Source organism: Hypomesus transpacificus, chromosome 22 (assembly GCF_021917145.1).
Source record: "Hypomesus transpacificus isolate Combined female chromosome 22, fHypTra1, whole genome shotgun sequence".
In the NCBI taxonomy this organism is placed as follows: domain Eukaryota; kingdom Metazoa; phylum Chordata; class Actinopteri; order Osmeriformes; family Osmeridae; genus Hypomesus; species Hypomesus transpacificus.
In genome coordinates, this window is record NC_061081.1 from 12810441 (window position 1) to 12830578 (window position 20138).

The 20138-nt window shown below is 43.5% G+C and overlaps 2 protein-coding genes across 3 annotated transcripts; one reads left to right on the forward strand and one right to left on the reverse strand.

Annotated features, from left to right (window-relative positions):
- The first annotated feature begins 896 nt into the window (after positions 1-896).
- LOC124484443 (soluble scavenger receptor cysteine-rich domain-containing protein SSC5D-like) lies at positions 897-4864 on the forward strand. The gene is made up of 6 exons (XM_047045358.1): positions 897-903; positions 1317-1652; positions 1863-2432; positions 3889-3975; positions 4284-4619; positions 4729-4864. The coding sequence occupies exons 1-6, from the start codon at positions 897-899 to the stop codon at positions 4797-4799; spliced, it is 1407 nt and encodes a 468-aa protein (XP_046901314.1). The 3' UTR covers positions 4800-4864.
- Positions 4865-5676: 812 nt separating this feature from the next.
- Positions 5677-15703, reverse strand: ghrb (growth hormone receptor b). 2 transcript variants are annotated; one of them, XM_047045115.1, is made up of 10 exons: positions 15612-15698; positions 15416-15517; positions 12889-12981; positions 9955-10090; positions 9657-9826; positions 8974-9152; positions 8177-8321; positions 7913-8003; positions 7683-7752; positions 5677-7383 (listed from the first exon to the last, which is right to left on the reverse strand). In XM_047045115.1, exons 3-10 carry the CDS (start codon positions 12968-12970, stop codon positions 6493-6495), a joined length of 1764 nt encoding a protein of 587 aa, XP_046901071.1. In that variant the 5' UTR covers positions 12971-12981; positions 15416-15517; positions 15612-15698; the 3' UTR covers positions 5677-6492. The 2 variants fall into 2 exon arrangements, with proteins under 2 accessions (XP_046901071.1, XP_046901070.1); XM_047045114.1 differs by having other exon boundaries at positions 15416-15703.
- Positions 15704-20138: the final 4435 nt, after the last annotated feature.

Here is a 20138-nt window from a genome sequence, read left to right on the forward strand (position 1 = left end):
ACTGCAATTACTTGAATGTGTTGGTAACACTGATTATTGTATTAATTTACAAGTATGTGTTTCATTAGCAATGTTTGTATACTTGGTTGAACTACATGGTTCTGATGTGGCTGTATTCTGAAATTCAGAAAATGTAAGGATCTACGATCTGAGTTCAATATCAAACTAGCACATATTAGCTGTGTCCTCATGATTTACTAAACTGCAAATCTGGGGAAGGCAACAGGTGCACCAAGTGATTCCTTTGAACCTCCCAAACATTTGAGTCTGAATTACCAAGTAGTTACAGGGCACCATAGTTGGTCGACTCAAATTTGCCTGCTGTGAGAGAAACATATACACCAAAGAGGAAGTATTAGAAACCAACTTCGAATATGCTCATCACCTGGTTTTAACGGCTGGCAAACCTTATGACAGATGATTTTTTTAAATTTTTATTTCCATTTCATATTTCAAAGTTGTCATTTATATGTTGTCATTTTGTCTTTGTAAGCCCAAAAAAACTAAAATTCAACAAACATTTGACAGACATCACTCGTTCCATTCCTCCAGCATTCTTTAATATAGCATATAATAAGTATAGCATTTTTTATTTAATTTAAAGGGGTATCACTTTAACGTACGACAGTGCAGCCATTCTGGATATGTGCCAAACTGAAGGTCGCATTTTAACCATAGCCAATAGTCAACACTTCTTTTTTTTCTATATATATTTTTGCAGTTTTTATGGCTTTATTTGACAGAGTTGGTTACAGAAAGACAGGAAATCAATGTTAAAGAGAGGGGGGAAGACATTTAGAAATTGACTGAGGTGGAATCAAACCCAGGTTGCTGCATTGGGGGTTGCCTTGCATGTGTGGTTAGGGTCAATCACATTAACTGTTGTTATTACCATAATGCTCGGTAAGATTAATAATATTCCCAAAGTATATGAATATTTTCTCAATGCTCTTTAGGTTTATGTCTGATCTGAAGATGAAGAACATAAGGATGTCAGAGGACACATTTTTTAAATGTGTCCCCGGTAAATGTGTTGTGTTAGCTAATGAGGCCCCCTCTGAGAGTTGTTAAGGAACACAAACAGCTCAGTGCCAGTGGAATGTCAATGACAAATTTTGGACAGGCACTCTACTTCCCAGCCAAGGACACTATGTCATTTAGCGCGGCCGGGAATCGAACCGGCAACCTTCTGATTCATAGCCTGATTCCCACACCGCTTGGCTTTCTGACTCCTACAAGTTGTCTTGTTTACCTCTTTTTCTACTGTAGTCAGTTGTTTTACTTCCTGTTTAGTCACCACCTTACTTCCTGTTTAGTCACCACCGCACCAACTCCAGGAGTGGATGGAGAGGTGCGTCTGGCTGCGGGGCCCAACAACTGCTCTGGCAGAGTGGAGATCTTCTACCAGAGCCAGTGGGGGACGGTGTGTGATGACCTCTGGGATCTGCAAGATGCCCAGGTGGTGTGTAGACAGCTGGGCTGTGGCCCTGCCCTGTCTGCCCCCAGCAGTGCCAGCTTTGGCCAGGGCAGCGGGCCCATCTGGCTGGACGATGTCGGGTGCTCAGGCTCAGAGGCCACCCTGGCAGTGTGCCCCCACCCGCCCTTCGGCTCCCACAACTGTGATCATGGTGACGATGCTGGAGTCGTCTGTGGTGTGTAATGTTCTTGCAGTTATTTCTTGACATGGACCAACTCTGGCACACATAATTGTATTTTTATTTCATAATTTATTATTTTCCCTGCATTCATTAAAATCAATAATTGATACATGCATTCATTTGATTTAAACATTTGATTATGTATTATTGATTGATTGTTTCAATTATCATTTATTCACCCATTGGTTCATTTCTTTTTCTAAGGGGTTTCCAACTTCAAAGCTATTGCTCCCACTACAACTACAACCACCACCCCTCCTACCATAACAGCTACCTCCAGATCCACCAAAATCACACCTCCTCCGACCACAACCACCACCCCTCGCACAACCACCAGTCCTCTTTCCACCAAAACTACCACCTCCAGACCCACCACAACCACCACCCCTCCAACCAGAAACACCCACTCCATACTCATCACAACCGACACCCCTCCTACCACAACAGCTACCTCAAGATCCACCACAATCAAACCTCCGACCACAACCACCACCCCTCGCACAACCACCAGTCCTCTTACCACCACAACCGCCACCTCCAGACCCACCACAATCACCAACCCTCCTACCACAACCACCACCTCCAGACCCACTACAATCACCAACCCTCCTACCAGAATATCCCTCTCCATACTCATCATAACCACCACCCCTACTACCAAAACCACCACCCCTCTTCCTTCAACAACCACCACCTCCAGACTTACCACCCCTCCTACCACAACTACCACCCCTCTTAACACAACCACCCGTTCCCAGCCAAATCCGGCCTCGTGAGGTCCCTACGGTTCGAGGTCTGGTCCAGTGGAGAGGTGACCTAAGCCCTCAGTACATGTCATCCATCCCTTTCCCCCGAACATTAAATAAATGCCCCTCTGGGCTAACCAGCCTCGTTGAGTGTCAGCCTCTGTGTTCCACTAGCCACAGTCGTTACTGTTACTATCCTAAAAGAAATACACTAATAGGGCCTACGTCCCTTTTGTAAGCCACCTGGACTTCATCATTGTAAAATGAAGTAGAACTTGATATAATGCTTAACTATCTATTGATCAATCCATGTTCAGCTTTAGTAAACACGGTGTTAAAAACAATGCTTGCTGTCTAGTTTTATCTAATAAATCATTATTCCCCCTCCAACATTTTGGTATATAGACCAGTGTAAAATTATGCATTTTTGTACCACACTCATAATCAAACTTGTCTGGTTCATGTCCAAACATTAAATAAACCTTATCAGCTGTGCTACTATGACGTGGTTTGTTTTTTTGATACGATATGTGATCACTGAACTAGTTTGCCCATCATGTATTTTAATTCAGGTACAACTTAAAGGACGTCTAAAGAACTCTAAAGATTAATAATCATAAAAATCTGCACAATTTTACAGCACCGTTGCTGTGTTTTGGTCTGCTTTATTTCAAACATCAGGCATTCACTACAAGGCATAGGCCTACTCGTGCCATTTTCCAGTTCAAAATTTGGTTCCAGTTCTCAGAAGTTGTGCTTATCTTTTGGCTTGCTTACTATGAATAGACTACGGAATAGAAGCTTGCATTTACCCATAGGCTTTTCACACTGCACATTCTTAGCCCAGAGCTAAAATAACAAAACAAGCATCAATTACAAGAGTATATTTTATAAACAACGGATCATATTCTCTGACATGTATTTGGCTATTTAGCATTAGAACTAGTGGTGTAAACGTAGTCAGGTGTCTAATTACTTGCACCCGTATCCTCTAAAGTGTCTGTGTGAGGGCTTAAGTTTGCTCGTTTGTCATAGTTTGTTTCAGCTGTGTCTAGTTTGGTCTTGTGTGTATTTATGAGTCCTTCACTCCCTGGTCAGTTGTCGTTGGTTCCTTGTCTTGTCGTCACACACGTGAGTAGTCTTTATGTGTTCCTGCGTTTTTGACAATCAATACCTTGGGTTTTATTCATGGTTGTTTTGCTACTGTCCCGCCTGCCTCACCCTACGTTTGGGTCCATCCACCCCCACACTCAAACCGTGACAGACGGTGCTGCCGTTCTGGAAGTCTCCTTTTTAAATGTCCAATGTTGCCGATATTCTACCTTTCTTAATCCAAAACTCGGAACACATCTTATTTTTAATTCATTGTCTGGGTTGCTTTGCGTGTGGGGTTAATTTTATTAAAAGAAGTTGATACTCGGCAATCTTTTCATAAAGTGTACATTTTCTCAATGCTCTTCAGGTTCTTTTCCTGACCTGAATGATGTGGACCTTAATGATGTCAAGTCTGCTGTTGCTGTTGTCCATGCCGGCTTTTGCTCATCATTTAAGTGAAAGTTATAATTTGGAAGGTAAGATTTTCAGTAAAGAATTGGACAGTATACTCCAATAATCGTGTGTGTGTGTAAACTGAGGCCCCCTGATTAAGACAGCTGTGCCAGTGGAATGTAAACAGCCAATTATTTTCCAGCCACCAATAATCCTGTCACCATCGGCAAATTTCTCCTTGGCTTGTTTTTTAAAATGACTGTAAAATCTTCCTAGCTGGTAGAAAGCGCAGATGTTTGGGGGGCAGTTAACTGTTCAGTATCGTTCTTTACACACTGCTACTGTAGTCAGTTTTATTTCCTGTTTAGTCACCACCTTACTTCCTGTTTAGTCACCATCGCACCAACTCCAGGAGTGGATGGAGAGGTGCGTCTGGCTGCGGGGCCCAACAACTGCTCTGGCAGAGTGGAGATCTTCTACCAGAGCCAGTGGGGGACGGTGTGTGATGACCTCTGGGATCTGCAAGATGCCCAGGTGGTGTGTAGACAGCTGGGCTGTGGCCCTGCCCTGTCTGCCCCCAGCAGTGCCAGCTTTGGCCAGGGCAGCGGGCCCATCTGGCTGGACGATGTCGGGTGCTCAGGCTCAGAGGCCACCCTGGCAGTGTGCCCCCACCCGCCCTTCGGCTCCCACAACTGTGATCATGGTGAAGATGCTGGAGTCGTCTGTGGTGTGTAATGTTCTTGCAGTTATTCACTCTGGCACGCCAAGTCATTTCTACATTTAAATTTCTATGTATTTAGTCATAACTTATGATTAATTGAATTAATTTTTTAAAGGGAACTCTGCTCCAACTACATCCACATCCAGACCCGCTACGTCCACCCCACCAACTACAATCACCACCTGATTCCTTGGCACATGCAGTCTATCCCTTTCCCCTAAACATGAAATAAACCAATTTTTTTGCAGACATTTACTTGGGTTTCACTGTTCTCACTGGGTGACTTCATTCCAATTGTGATCTGAGAAATACAGGTACCAAAACCACAAGAAAAGTAATCACCAGCTGCATCACACACTGTCCCCTGACTAAGCGTTCCCTCTCCTTCTGAAACAATAACAACCATAATATTTAAAATGGGTCCTTAAACTATTGAAGATTGGGTCTGAGGCTGCAGTGATGGGAGTTCTATAACATTTTTTAAAATGACCAGTAGAGGGAGCCACACTTCCAGTAACGTGGCTACAACATTCAGGAAACCCACTGACAAGCCCCCCCCCCCTTAAATGGGTTGTGCAAATAACCTGTTATTCAAACAGGACTATCACACACGATCAAAGTACTGATTTGTTGAAATAGTAAACAGGGCCTTCAATATGTAATTACTGGTACCTATACTTGAAACCATCAGGTGACTTGTCTTTGGAGCAGGCTGGGTGAATTTCCAAACTGTAATTCCCATGCTCCTTCCCCTGAGCTCAAGATTCCTATAAAATATGATTGAAAGCATGAATTCTGGTGAATCACTTTGGCCCAGTTGTGCCTGACTAGCGTTATATCGTTACGTTTACCCCACCTGAAACTTCAAGATCGAGATTTTCGTCATCTCCCTTGTAACCGTCAGTCTCCTTATTGCAGGAGAATACATTTTTGGTCTCCAGCGAGTATAGTGCAATAGCCTCCCAACTGGCCAAACGCTACTTGCCGTTCAGAGCGAGGTTGTGTCAACAATTCATTGATCCAGCTAAACAATTTACTTTGCATAAATAGCATTTTGTTTGCATGAAAGCTGTTTATTTGGAAAAGTAATATATTGTACGATACACAAAAATGAACATTAAAACAATTTAATAATTCAGAGCTGGTGAAAGTAGTAAGTTCTCAATAGATGTCATGTTAAGAATAAGAATGTTAATACACAACAGACTACGTGTTTCCTTTCAAAAGGCTGTATATCCATTTTGATCAAATTATATGATCACTTCAAGGAAAATATGATAACTTATTTATTTATAAAGTCATTGTAATTGTTTTTATTTAAGGAGAGCCTATAGATCAGAGTCAATGTCAGAGGCAATACTGTGTGGATAAAATGTTTTGGAATGAAACTTCATGAAGCTCCACAATTGAGTCCTAAGAACATAATATGGTAGGCTTCCTAGGTTCTGATCCACAAATTATTTTCACAGTTCCATCAATCTCAACCATTGCTGGTATAATTGTAAACAACATCAGAAACAAAGTAATAGGTATCCTTCGAGTAGAAGACTTGTCTCTTTATCCTGTTTCATTCTTTCATTCAGTCATGTTTTATATGGCCAGGTTCTGAGAAAATGTCACTGAATGGGAGTTCCCTCTAGTAATGTCCCTGTATTCAGTCTTGTTTGTCGAACTCTTGAATTCAGAGTTCAGGGAGCTCTGAGATGGACTGCTCTACTCCCTTCAAACTAAACTCCAATCCTGGAACAGCAGGCATGTAGCTGAAGTTGGAATGGGACAGAGGTCGAGGGAGGACAGCCACTGACTAACTCCAGAGGAACATGATATCTTGCACTCTGGCACTGAATTTTCATGCCAATAACTATTGACAGGGTTGGAATTACGGTGTAATGTTACCCAATAGTTCAGGGGTCAGATAGCCTTCTGGTGTGGGCATGGGCTTGGTCTGGATTGGCTGGGAGGCAGCTAGGGGGCGGGGCTGCAGAATAAGGCTGTTCTGAGTGTCAACTCCCTCCACTCTTGTGTAAACAGAAGGGGAGGGTGCAGGGGAGGTGGGGGTAGCAGCCAAAACAGGGGGGATATCTGCCTCTAGATAGGGGCTATGCAGACAGCTATATTCTTCCCTCACTGGAGCCTCACTGGATTCCGACTCCTTGGAAATCAATTTCCCAGCATCCAACTCTGAAGTGTAGCCATGCCTGTCAGGATTCACCACAAGCAGCTGAAACTCTTTCCTCGCCGCCTTCTTCTTTTGCTCTTCCTTCTCGTCTTTTACTTCCAAGTCTTTCTCTGGGGTCTCCTCTGCCTTTGTCTGCTCCTCCGGCGCCAGCACCACTTCCCCAGACGGCCTCACTTCACTGACCTGGGCGTAGAGGTCTTCTCTGCCTGGGACCGCCCAGGAGAACCAGGAGGTGGCTGGGACCAGGGAGGGGGGGGAGCTGTGCCCAGTCGTGGCCGGGTCAGGGTGCTCCAAGCTGGGGCTGGTGTTGGAGGGTGGGGGGTGGAAAGACGAGGCATCCTGGTCGGGCAGGTCCGGGTCACAGCAGCTGGCGCGGCCCGAGTCGTCGTCCCTGAAGCCGATGGAGAGAGGCTGGCAGTCGGAGGGCGGCGAGCGGTCCACCAGACACTCTGTGTCGAGGTTGGTGATGCGGTCGTTGGGGTCCTCGATGTCCAGCTCAATGAACTCCACCCAAGGGTCGTCGCTGTACAGCTCTGGCCTCAAGTCAGGGTGGCCACCCAAGATGGAAGTCAGCTCTGCCAGTTTGCCTTTCTATGGAAGGGGAAAGTATGTTTGGGGAAAGTATGTTTGGGGAAAGTATGTTTGTCAATCAAAGTAGTTTTTGATTGACAAACTCTACATAGTACATAAAATACCCTGGTCAAACTGTGCTGGAAATGGCTGTCACGATACACAAGGTGAAATTGGCAGAAGAAAAATCTCCACTTTATACGTGTAAACTATACTACAGGTCGTGAAGTAAAACCATAAACTTTATACTACACCTCTTAAAAGATATGTAAACTTAATACTCTCTCTTTAAGAAAAAATATAAAAACTTGACACTGTACCTTTAAGAGCTCTGGATCGATACCTCTGATTTTCGGTCCAGGAACCGGAGGCAGGAAAACGATCATCAATCTGGGAAAGATGAGATGAGCTACTCCCTGATAATTTCACACAAACATGCACAGCATTCACACAGAGCTACACGCCCTGACTGATGTGCGTTTGTTAATTAAATTCATATGTGGGATGAAGATACATTTAGTGTAGGGAAGTGGAAATGCAGGTCTCTTACTTTTGTTGCTGCGAGACAATCACCAGCATTAAGATGGCCACTAGAAACAAGGAGGCGAACACTAGCAGGATGGCAATAGGAAACCTAGACTCTGGAAAAACAAGAAGGAAATACACATGCATAAACATATAGAATATGACTTGACATGTATATTTAAAATCCTTTTGTTTGAAAAACGTATAAAAAAAAGAGAAAAGGTTCTCTATGAAGGAAAACCAAAACCAGTTTTCTACAAAGTAAATCTTGTCAATGCTCCAACCGTACCTTCCGCAGGAACGCGGATGAAAATGGAATTGCTGAATTCTCCAAAGTTTCTTGACGCTTGCATCTTACACCTCACCCGGATCTCGTATTCCACATTGGTCTTCAGCCCAAACAGCGAACTTTGCGTTTCCTTATCCAGGTCCCCCTGAGGTGAACAGTACAAGTAGAGAGGTCTCAAGACTCATTCCAAATAATTAACGGACAGCAGAGGGAGAAAATCAGCCCAACCCTACTGTCAGTTACCCATAAGCTCTACACTGTGATATACTAAAACATTCTTTGAGGTATACCTGTTCCACAATATTATCTTTGACCCGGTATCTTTGACCCCTGCCCTGCATATTTCAGATGTTTCCCTCTTCAAAAACGTCTGATTCAAATGAACGAGTTGTTATCAGGCTTCTGCTGAGCTTGTCAACGACCTGTTCATTTGAACCAGGTGTGTTGGAGGAGGGACAGGGAAGCATCTAGAACACGCATGTCAGGTCAGGGGGGGTTCAGAGGACCAGGATAGAGAAGAGCTGCTGTGAGGTGCAGACACACACGTCCACCCTCACACACACACCACCCTCACACACACACACACACCACGCTCACACACACACACTCCATCCTCACACACCTCACACACACACACACACACGTCCACCCTCACACACACACACACACACACACCACCCTCACACACACACACACACTCCACCCTCACACACACACACACACCACCCTCACACACACACACTCCATCCTCACACACCTCACACACACACCACCCTCACACACACACACACACTCACCGCCTTCCACAGCGAGGCGTTGACTTCTCGGTGCTGCAGCTCGTACTGCAGCTTCATCCAGCCCATCAGCACGTCAGCCGAGGCAGGCGGCACCCACCTCACCAGGGCGTCGAAGTGCGTCCCGGTCAGGCCCACGTTGAGCAGCGTCCAGTTCAGCCCCACCGGAGGATCAGGGTGCACTAGGAAGGGTTGGATCAAATCCAATGTTATTTGTGCATCAGTTTTGATAACAGTGACTGCTACATGAATAACATGTACATGTTATTTGGCCCTTTCTTTTGCAAGCAGTGTCACATAGGATTTGTCAGATACCTACTACAGTATTTGCATATGAAAGCAGCACTTAGCAATACATTGCTTCTTGTGATCCCTGCAAACAGATCACTTATATGCATGCTGTGAAAGCGGAAATTCACGTAATTGTAGCACTTCAGATGTCATGTTGTTTTTTTTCTGCACTGTGCTATGTGACATGTTGGTGTTGCACTGTAGTTAATAATATATTATTATTGTTCACCATGCCTGTTAGCTGAGGTGTGATTACTCTGCATTGTGCCTGGTAAACACAGACCATTCCCTGACTCTAACCACCGAAATACGTGGCTTGTATGGTATGATGATAAATAAAATGATGCGGTACAGCGGTACCTATGAAGGTTGGGTTGGGCTGGTCTTGCACCCACCTATGTCTTCCACACTGAAGATGAGCTCATCGTAGAACTCGTCCGGGTCATGCGAGCACAGCCGGAGGATGTAAGGGACCCAGACTGAAGTGTGCTCCTCGCTGAAGTAGCACTCATCCAGCGTGTCGGAGCTGTAGTCTGGACACTCGCTCCACACTTTGGGAGACGCACTGGAGAGACGACAGGACAAGCTTTTCTTAAGACTTGCATTTCGTTTCATACAGAGAAATCTGTTTTTTGGGGGGTTTTTAAGGGTGAGACTGTTATGATATACTTGTGGTGTGTCGTTTTCTCATACTTTTTTTTCATGTACACCATGCGAAGGTCCCCCGGCTTTGAGAGGTTCTGCATTGTTCCGACATTCCATTTGCAACGGAAAGTCTCCATATTCCGAGAGATGCAGGCCTTGAAATTGGGGCGTATTTTGGTGAGATCTGAGAGGAGAAGGAGCGAGAGTGAGTGAACTTTCACTTGGTTATAAAATATCTTTCTGGTAGGATACATATCGGCAAATAGGTTAATCTAAGCCTTTTGCGTCAGACCGTAATGAAAGGCATTCCTTTCAATACGGCTAAGCCAGGATGGCGTGTATAACATAGCTCCAATTAGAGCGGCGATCACGGTCACAGCCACTATGTTTCCTGGAAGTATCGCCTCTAGAACGGCCTGTGTGAGCGAAGGTTACTGAGGCTTTCGTGGAAACACTTTCCGTCATTACGTGTCCTCCAAACTAAACTATTTACAAGCCCAACTCCCCCCACCCAGATAAAGCACTTCAGAACACTGAGTACCGGAAAGTTAGTTACATTCATTTATATGGGTTTCATTTATGACTACAACATCTACTACAAGGTGGTTATTAAACCTACAAACCGTTGCTCTAAAGTAAATCAGTTTCACCCTAGACTACGTATCACATTCTGTTGAGTCAACATTACCGTCTGTTCCTAATTTAAAGTGGGCACTCGTACCCGTATTTACCCGACGACAAGCTGTCAGACAGCGACATCGATGCCTCAGATAAATAACAACGCATCAGCAAACATAGGGCCCAGACACACAGAGACACGATGGCTCCTTTGCCGCTCTGAGGCCGTGCAGAGGAGCATATCACGTAGTTAGCAGCTCTTCAGGGGGGACGAAGGTTAAAAATAACTTGTTTACCAGATCGTCTACTCCCAGGAACTGGGGTTCCTCGCAATTAAAAGAAAAATCTATTTGACCCTCGGCTACACTCGAGGGTTTCAGATCAATTTACTGTGACTAATGACAAGTCAAAACAGGTGGCAGGTGTGTGTTTGTTCGTCCATGTGTGTGTGTGTGCCTGTTTTCACCACTCATTTGTTATATCCATTTGAGCTCATTAGAGACACTTAACAGAAGATGTCATTTTTGCCCACACTCACACATGACTGTGCCTAGTACAACGGATCCCCACGTGATGTTCAACTCGAACAATTTGTACAGTATGTGTATATGAGCATGAGTACGCATCAGCAAGCTGCTGTTTGCTTAGTGTCTGCCAGGTTCCTTTTAACATGAGTAGATATCGCCGGTTGTCAAATTGGGATTTCATAAGCATAGTTCCATGAAAGCTAATTCCCCAGAATACCGAAATAAAGTTGGGATCCAGCTGGAATCAGGTGACCAAGTTCAGACACTTTTTGCTCTCCTGCCCCCGCACAGGACTCACAGTTCGGTGTTTTACAATAAAATAGCAATTTCCTGCTACGTCTCACTTGAACTACAGTAATAGAGCTTCTAAATGAGATTTAATTTCCTGACAAGAAAGTGCACGGAGCAATCGGAACGGATGCTTTTAGCAGTAATGTGCTATATAGGTTTTAGATGACTACAATCACAAATCCTTTTTACATTTTGAAATGTGCTGCTTTTGTGATAACATCCGACTACGTCAAAGAGCCCAGACGTAGGACCTTGGTTACCGACTGCATAGACAACGCAGAGAACGCTGGATTCTGTCGGCTATTTAGAGACCGTCACCGGTCGAAGCTTCATCATCAATCAGTGAGCTCTCAGGGAAAACAGCTTCCTCTTACTCCTCCATAACAGGGCAGCCATTTCCATCAGCAACTCAATTACCCAACATGCCCCCCCACAACTACCTTATGAAGCATTACCAATCAAATTAGCATATGGGACTGATGTTCGAGACTGAATGTGCAACGTCCCCCCAAAAAAATTGCATATTGAGCACCAGGCAGAAAAATATGATGAAAATAACGATAAATAAATGCAGTAGTGGAGTTGAGTGAACGTGGCCTATGAAGCAAGGCTTGAGACGAAACGACGCTCGCAATGAGACCACACCTCGGCCCACTTGAGATGCAGTCGAAACAGTCGGCCGTTGAGATTTCTCCGTCGTTTACAAGTGAGTCGGCACGTCCCTCCCCTGCTCACCGCGTGTCTGAATCTCCCTCACAATACCCCCTCCACTCTAGAGCTGCTGATTCTCAGAATATCTTTTCAGAGAACATTCTGGCTCAGTAGTTGCAGTCCTCTCCTTCCCTCTCAGGAGTTTTGATAGTGAGTTACTGTTGTATAAACGTGGGCCATGTGTTACCCACCACATAAAAGCCTTAGAGTAGACCAAAGGGAAGACTACAAGCACCCCCCTAAAGGACTATTCGGCCAAAAAGAAGGAGTTATACAACCTTCTGTAACAGACAAAAACACAGATCAGAAGTGCCACTACTTCATCATGAAGACCAGAATCCGAGGTTTTTACAAAAGAGACTTTCTACAAGCAAACATTTAATGCCCATTATGTGCCTGCTTGTTCCGTGGGGGCCTCTGAATGTTGAAACAGTTTCCCACAGTTCAGCAGTGCCCTCAATGCCCCCTCCAGAATTCCTGGAAGTCCTGTTCCCTAGTATTCCCCAGGTCTAAGGACTTCCCATGTTACTGGGAAGGGCAGCTGTAAAACAGTTGGCCTACACATCTGACAAAGACACATGGTCGACAGACTGACTTTCATATTTCAACCTGCCACTGTCTTCTATAACACGATCAGTAATGACTCCCATTTGGTATTCTGGGATTTTTTCTTTTCTTTCGAAAGCTCTACGTTCCTCGTAATGCAGTAACGCTGCACACGTACATCTGGTTCTCGGTAGACTTTCCCCTAAAAACGGAGAGCCAGATCTTCTAGGAACCACCTCACATGCATCCTTTTCAGAGTGTGAGCTCATGCAAGATGCACAACCTTTACCTTGATGTACGTGGGACTGCTGCTCTGCGGCCGAGGTCAGCATTTTGAGGAGGCAGAAGAAGACTGTCAGGAGGGCGGCCATGGCTCGCGTCTCTGGAAGAAACATATGGAGAACTTTAAGAGATGCAGTCAACTTCGCAGAACCACGAGCCCTAGGCCAACCCACTATTTGTAAAATAGGGGTGCTTTCCTCTGGCCACTAAAATCTACCACACCCATTTCATGCACATTGCTTGCCATGAATTGTCAATGTGTTCTTGTTGAACTTAGGGAGTTTGTTTTACATTTTACATTTAGTAATTTAGCAGAAGCTCTGACTTACAGTAAGTACAGGGACATTCCCCTGGGGCAAGTAGGGTGAGGTGCCTTGCCCAAGGACACAACGTAATTTGCTACGGCCGGGAATTGAACCAGCAACCTTCTGATTACTAGCCTGACTCCTTAACCGCTCAGCTATCTGACCCCCTGTATACACGGGATGGGCAAGGGACAAGGGATGAATAGCTCTTTTGTCAAACAACCATGGAATTTTCTCTTTTGTTGAAGGGACAGTTGTTGGTCATTGGAACTCAGCTAATATTTTATATTAATGTCTGATTCACTCCTCTTTTGAATTTTGTTTTACACATTTAACTATGCTATCATCAGAGACAATGATATAAACAAATAATTACATATCATTCACCTCAGTTTAAGTGTGAGGACATCGATATGTAAAGTGCCAGCATAAATCCATATCTGGTATTTCATAAGATCTCCGAAAATCATTTGGAAGAATTGAGCATGACCGGCCAACCATGTTACAAAATCTCTTAAATAAACAGTTTAACGTTGAATAGAGCATGCATCCACAAGAACACTAGGTTGTGTCCAAGGCTTATGAAAGCTACCCTCCCTTGGTAAGCTAACTTGCTGGCCGCTACCCAGTTATTTTCCCTGCGCTGTATGGAAAATACTGGACCACAGCCTTGCATTTCTCAGTAACAATTTTAAAAAGTATTGGCCGTTTATTGTAATGCACGAAGAAAAAAAAGACAACACTGTTGTTTTACCCATTTAAAAAAAACTGTTGGTCGGACTGAAGATTGTCAACATGCGTTGAATCTGAGGGAGTGGTGTCTGGAAAGCACGAGAGCCATCTCCCATCTGGAGGGAGAGGATGTGGGAGGGAAGGGGGAGGGACGGAGGGTGGTGGGCGGACGTTTGAGGGGGGCACAAGATCATGACAATGGCTTGCAAACAACGTTCTAAAAATATGTTGTTTATGACAAACAAATGAGGCAAAGGTTGGCTGTTTCACAACAACACGAACACATCCAAACATATGATCGTGTTACATGACAGTCGAGTATTTGGTTTAAATAGAGACCTGCAGTGATGTATATTAGGCTTGAGGATACAGTTAAACTCATTAGACGTGTTCTTAAATGGAAGATATTGAAAAGAGGGAAACGGTGAATTAAAAGAGTACCCTTCCAGAATATTCCCTATTCTGAAGTCTGATCACCACCACATTGTGGTAATGATTTTTGTACCCGTTTCTACGTTCATGTTCACTAGAGAGCGAGGACCAGAGCTGTAGCCTCCGTGCACTGTACAGATGTTCCCTTTGCTGATAAGACTGACCAACGGCAAAGTGGAATTGACAAGAAATAACAACCGTAATGCCAATTTACACCACAAAAGCAATGGGGGTGGTAATTTAGCTCTCAGGGGTCATATATAATGGTTCCTAGAAAATGGAGCCATCGTGAGTAAAAAAGTGCATGTCAAGAGCGTGTGTGAGAGAGAAATCCTGTATTGTGGAAAACTGGCACATTCTGTCATGTATTTATCTTAGCCAAAATGAATATCACAATTTTGGTGTGTTAGTTATAAATATATAGCTTGCGACACCAATAGAAAACCACAGGATGACCTCTCAATGGGACAAAATAAATACAAATGGAAGTATGGTTGCTATCCCAAAACTAACGTTCTGGACATAATTTAATTGCTGGGTCTCAGGAGGAAACATACATAATAGCCTAGCAAAATGTATTTGTGGTTAGGATCAAACATCCTATTCATTTGACTGACTTTTACAGATTGTACTATTTAGGGATGCTTTCATGTTCTAGCAGATATGAAAAAAGTAGGGTTTAATTACTACAAACAGATATTAACTTAAATGGTGACCACTGCCTACTGTGTTCGTCGTCTTAGCAATTAAGTAGGCTATTGTTTTTATTATTTAAATAAGATATCGTTTAACACTTGCCAAACAAATATATTAAATTATTTGGCCTGATTAAATTATTTGTTCACATAATGACACTAGCTGCAGACAGAAGTGCCAAAAGTCTGCACTAGTTTCAGGGTACCCCAACAGACCCCTCAATTTAAAATGCATTTTACTAAGGCCCTGCTGTGGAGCACGTAGCATACACCGTACTCCAGACATGGAAAAACCTTAAATTCCAACCAAAGATGTTCCGTTCCACAGACCACTCATGCACCATGAGTGCGGGATATGAGAGGAACTTACCGTATCAGCAAAGTGGCGACAACGTTGTAGTGTTTCCTCGAATGAACCCCACAAAGACGGAGGACAACACTCTTCACAGTGCGACGCTATAAGCTGTATAGCCTAAGTCAGACGAGTTAAAGTTTATTAACTCTAAGTCAGACGATAAAAACACATCTGGTGTAGCCTACGTTACATTTAAAATAACGTATCTTACTCGCAGTTCAAGTCAGTTAACAGTTACCGAGAAGCCCATCTGTCCAGCGCTAGGGTCGGAGTAAAAATCTAATCTATTCCTTTGCAGTCCTCTCTACATGTGCTGGTCAGTGGTCATACGCAAACAGACGGGAAAGCGCACCACCTATTGTCGCTTTATTGGTAGGACAAGACACCAATTAATTGTTTACATTTTTACGTCAGACAGTCCGCCAGTGGAAAAAAAGAATGTGTTTACACTTTGCTCTTGGAACTTTTTGTCTTTGAACTTCGTTCATGATGATATTTCCATTAAGCTATTAGCCTACCCTTGTATTATGCGGTTTTTAGCCTTGGTTGAAAGCCTTGGTTTACAATACAATCTAGGAAGCCTAAGGAAAAACTTTCCAACTAGCACACAACTTTGTTCTGGTTCGTTGGCAGTGATAAGGCCAATCTCCAGGCCTTGAAATAGTTTTGCACACTTCATGTCGCAGTCCATTGACATTTGGGCTACTTTAATTACACCCACATTGCCCTCTCTCGCTCTCTTTCTAACCCCCTCCCTCTGTCTCCCCCCTGACAGTCTCGAGTTAATACATTACATTTTTTACAATGTCTTCATTTAACAGACGCTTTTATTCAAAGCAAAATACAAATAGAGCATAAAGAAAGTAGCTAACTCCTACAGCCGTCCCGGTTTCCGCGGGATTGTTCTCTTTTTTGAGCCGTTGTCCGGAAAATTATTATTCTTTATCAGAACACGAATTTTCAAGTTTTTTTGTGAAAATGTATTTCTTAATTTGCCATCCAATTTTGTGTCCATAACGAGGTAGCCTAACAATATAACGCAAAGTAACTACAACACAGACCAGGCACATGGTGGACAGTAGCCTATATCAGCGAATTGCATATAACAGAGCAGCAATTGTATACTTAAGTTACATTTGAGAACGCTGCATGCCAGCCGAAAATGATTGACGTCAGGGCCGTACGCAGGCCCCAAAAAATACTGAGGTCATGAGTCAGAACTTCTAGGCGGGTTCGGGGGCATGCTCCCCCGGATTTTTTTTAAATTACATTATTTAAATATGGCCATTTTCTCTTATTGAGTATTAAGGAGCAAAAACATCATCATTATGACATTTGAATATGGGGCGGTGTGGAGCTTTTGAAAGTTTGAGGTAAACATGGGGCATTCTGAGGCTTTTTGAAGGACCTTTATGGGACTCATGAAGTAAGGGCAAGTTACCACAATTTTTTTTTAATTATTATTATATGGCAACGACGGTACGAGCGTTTTGATTGGATAACGGGTAGTCACCCCAGCGTGTTGCCCTCCTCGCCGGTCAATACGGATCCGTATTGCCCTCTGACGTCAGCTTCAAAATGAGCGATATCGACGAGTCAGCTGCTGAGTTTTACTATCCAGATGATGCTGAAAAGCTTTGTCATCGAAAGTGAGGATGAAGACCAGACTCTTTGAATCACTTGTGTCGTTATTTTGTGATGAAATTAAAGCCATTTTAGCAGAACCATGTTGTCCGCTTTCTATCAAAAGTAATGAGTTGCTTGGCAACACATGAAACACACCGTGAGAAGACTTAAGAGCTAGCTACAATTAGCCTAAAGGTACCATTTATTTTCGTTTACAAAATGAAAAGAATCTAAAATTGCCATATAATAAACTACTTACTAACCTCGACCGTTCGGTCATGCCGGGAAATATCAAACTGAGGCTGGAACGTATCGACCGAGCGATAGCGAGTCAGTTTGATATTTCCCAATTGCCACTGAATTTCATTTTCAATCAATCACATCAATGACATATCATATCAATCGCAAAATGAATGTTGATTCAACCGGTGGAAATTGATTGACAACCGGTACAGTACAGTACTGACGGAGTTAACCAAACTTTGATTTGATGTTTCCTTATCTGAGTAGTACGCTGCTGCAATACAATATTTCCACATGAAAATGAATCTTTCTTCTCACAGTCATCTGCCACTTAAACTTCTCTTAACCTACATGTTTAGTTTGCTGCGCTCCTCTTCCAGTGACTGTAACTAACATAGGCTATTCACTAACAGTAGCGGTATGTCTATGGCGGAAACATCAGCGTCCGACTTGTGTTTGGTGATTACCATAACGACAGTACGTTTTGTTGATGACGCGCAGCACATATGTCCAAACTCTTGAGCTACTCGGCTCTTCAAGTATAAAATCACGTTACGGTTTGTGGGAGACCAAGATCATCGTCCTGCAGTCAGTTTCACGTGTACTTTATTTTGAGTTTATATACCACGATTTAAGCAAAAAAAAAAACAGAAATACGAAAAAAAATACCGAGGACACGACCTCGGTGTCCTCAATGGTAGTTACGGCCCTGATTGACGTATAGGAAAGTGTTTTAACGGTTCTGGTCGATATGCTAGCCCCGGCGGTTAAGTCAAGTGGGACACGAGATGCTCTCTAGAATGTCAATCTCCGTCCTTCTCTCCTCCATCACTCTCCCCTTGTCAAGGCCTAGTGATGTGTCGTTCGTGAACGATTCGTTCATTTTGAACGAATCCTTATAAGGACTCGGGAGTAACGAGTCCTCTCAACGAGTGATTCGTTCATTTCCCGACTCGGTCTTTCTACGAGTCTTTGGATCATTTTTCACGTGACCTGCATAGGCTCTGTAGCTAGAGGAAACGAACGATTCGTTCCTTTCCCGACTCGGTCTTTCTACGAGTCTTTGGATCATTTTTCACGTGACCTGTATAGGCTGTAGCAAGAGGAAACGAACGATTCGTTCCTTTCCCGACTCGGTCTTTCTACGAGTCTTTGGATCATTTTTCACGTGACCTGTATAGGCTGTAGCAAGAGGAAACGAATGATTAGTTCCTTCCCCGACTCGGTCTTTCTACGAGTCTTTGGATCCTTTTTTCACGTGACCTGCATTGTATTTTTTAGTAGAGGAAACAGTTTCCTTATTCCCTTTCGCGTGGCCGCTGTTTTAGTAAGACGTGAATGAATTATATTCGCTCAAGTCATCATACTGACTGGTTTTGTTATTTTCACTCTACATTTACACTTACAGTTTAGTGCAGTGTTTGACGTGATAATTAAATGCTAGTGTGATAATACATGACCAAATCATACAAACTCATGATACATTATTTTAATGCAGGAATTTATTTTGAAATAGTATTTGCTGGTGCACATGTCATGCACTAACCTACAGTGGACGTATAGGGGCTATACGTCCTTTGCAGTGGACGTATAGCCCCCAACCCCCCCCCCCCCCCCCCCCCCCCCCCTCCTGAAATGAACAAATGACTCGAAAAAAGATTCGTTCATTTTACTGAACGAGATTCAAAGAACCGAATCAGTAAAAAGAACCGAACTTCCCATCACTATCAAGGCCACAGCCTTTGTTGTGCCCCCTTGTTGTTTTTTGGTTTTGCCCCGCCCTAGTGTTTCCTGTCACCGTCTTCACCTGAGTCCACATTGATATGGATACACTATACTCACTAGCCACTTAACACACTGTCACTTTCAGCTACTGGTTGCACTGGTCAGCAATATTGCACTATTGCACTAATTGTACCCAACTTGTTAGTAGGGGTACACTAATTGTTAGGTTAGTATAAGTTATTATGTGTATTTGAGGTTTAGTATACTGTACTGTATATTGTATATTATTTTGTATATTTAGGAGGTTTGTTATATTTTAGCTTATCATAGATGTAATCTATGTTAAAACTGAATACTCATATGTTATGTTATTCCATAATGTTATTCTGTGTATTTAGGTTCCTGTTTTGTGTCCAGTCTTGGACTTGTCTTTACATTTAGTACATTTTACATTTAGTCATTCGGCAGACGCTCTTATCCAGAGCGACTTACAGTAGGTACAGGAACATTCCCCCCGAGGCAAGTAGGGTAAAGTGTGCCTTATCCAGGGACACAACGTCATTTGGTAGTAAAGTACCCTGTCTGTTTTTCCTATTATCAAGAACAAACCCTTTTTTGATGCTCTACCTAGGAAGTTTTAGTATTAGGGTTAGTATAGTCGATTATTTATTGCTATCTGTATATTTAGGAAGTTTCACTTATTTAAGCTCAGCATAGATGTAAATTATGTTCCGTGTACTTATATGTTACGTTATGCCAGGTGCTTGCGTTGTCTTGTCTGTGTACCTGACAAATAAAAGACTTGAACTACCTGGCAAACTCTCCTGTGTTTGGGTCCTACCCCACCACACACCGTAACACCCCAGTCCCTCTCCCACCCCTCCTCTCTTTCCCCAGCTTTCCCTCTATAATCTCTTCAACGAATGAACTAACAACCTCTTTCTTTCCCCCTCCAGTTCTCTCCCTCTCCACTTGTCTTCCCTTCTCTCCCTCGTTCTCTCCTTACCCCTGTACTATTTCAATTAGGTCCACATATCAAATGAGTAAACAGCCATCAGGTGATTACATATGTTCCTGAAAGGGCATATGAAAACAATGCTTGTTTCACTTGCTCATAAGGCAGTCCCCCCCCCCCCCCCCCCCC

What these genes read in the sequence shown, in the direction of transcription:
- ghrb (XM_047045114.1), bottom strand. Translation starts at nt 12,970, where the DNA reads ATGGCCGCCCTCCTGACAGTCTTCTTCTGCCTCCTCAAAATGCTGACC. An exon ending in CTTCAGTGTGGAAGACATAG is followed by an intron (nt 9,153 to 9,656) that starts GTGGGTGCAAGA and finishes AACCCTTCCTAG; the next exon opens with TGCACCCTGATCCTCCGGTG. An exon ending in ACGCCTCGCTGTGGAAGGCG is followed by an intron (nt 8,322 to 8,973) that starts GTGAGTGTGTGT and finishes TGTTCACCTCAG; the next exon opens with GGGGACCTGGATAAGGAAAC.
- LOC124484443 (XM_047045358.1), top strand. An exon ending in CGATGCTGGAGTCGTCTGTG is followed by an intron (nt 1,653 to 1,862) that starts GTGTGTAATGTT and finishes TCTTTTTCTAAG; the next exon opens with GGGTTTCCAACTTCAAAGCT. An exon ending in CCAGCCAAATCCGGCCTCGT is followed by an intron (nt 2,433 to 3,888) that starts GAGGTCCCTACG and finishes TGACCTGAATGA; the next exon opens with TGTGGACCTTAATGATGTCA.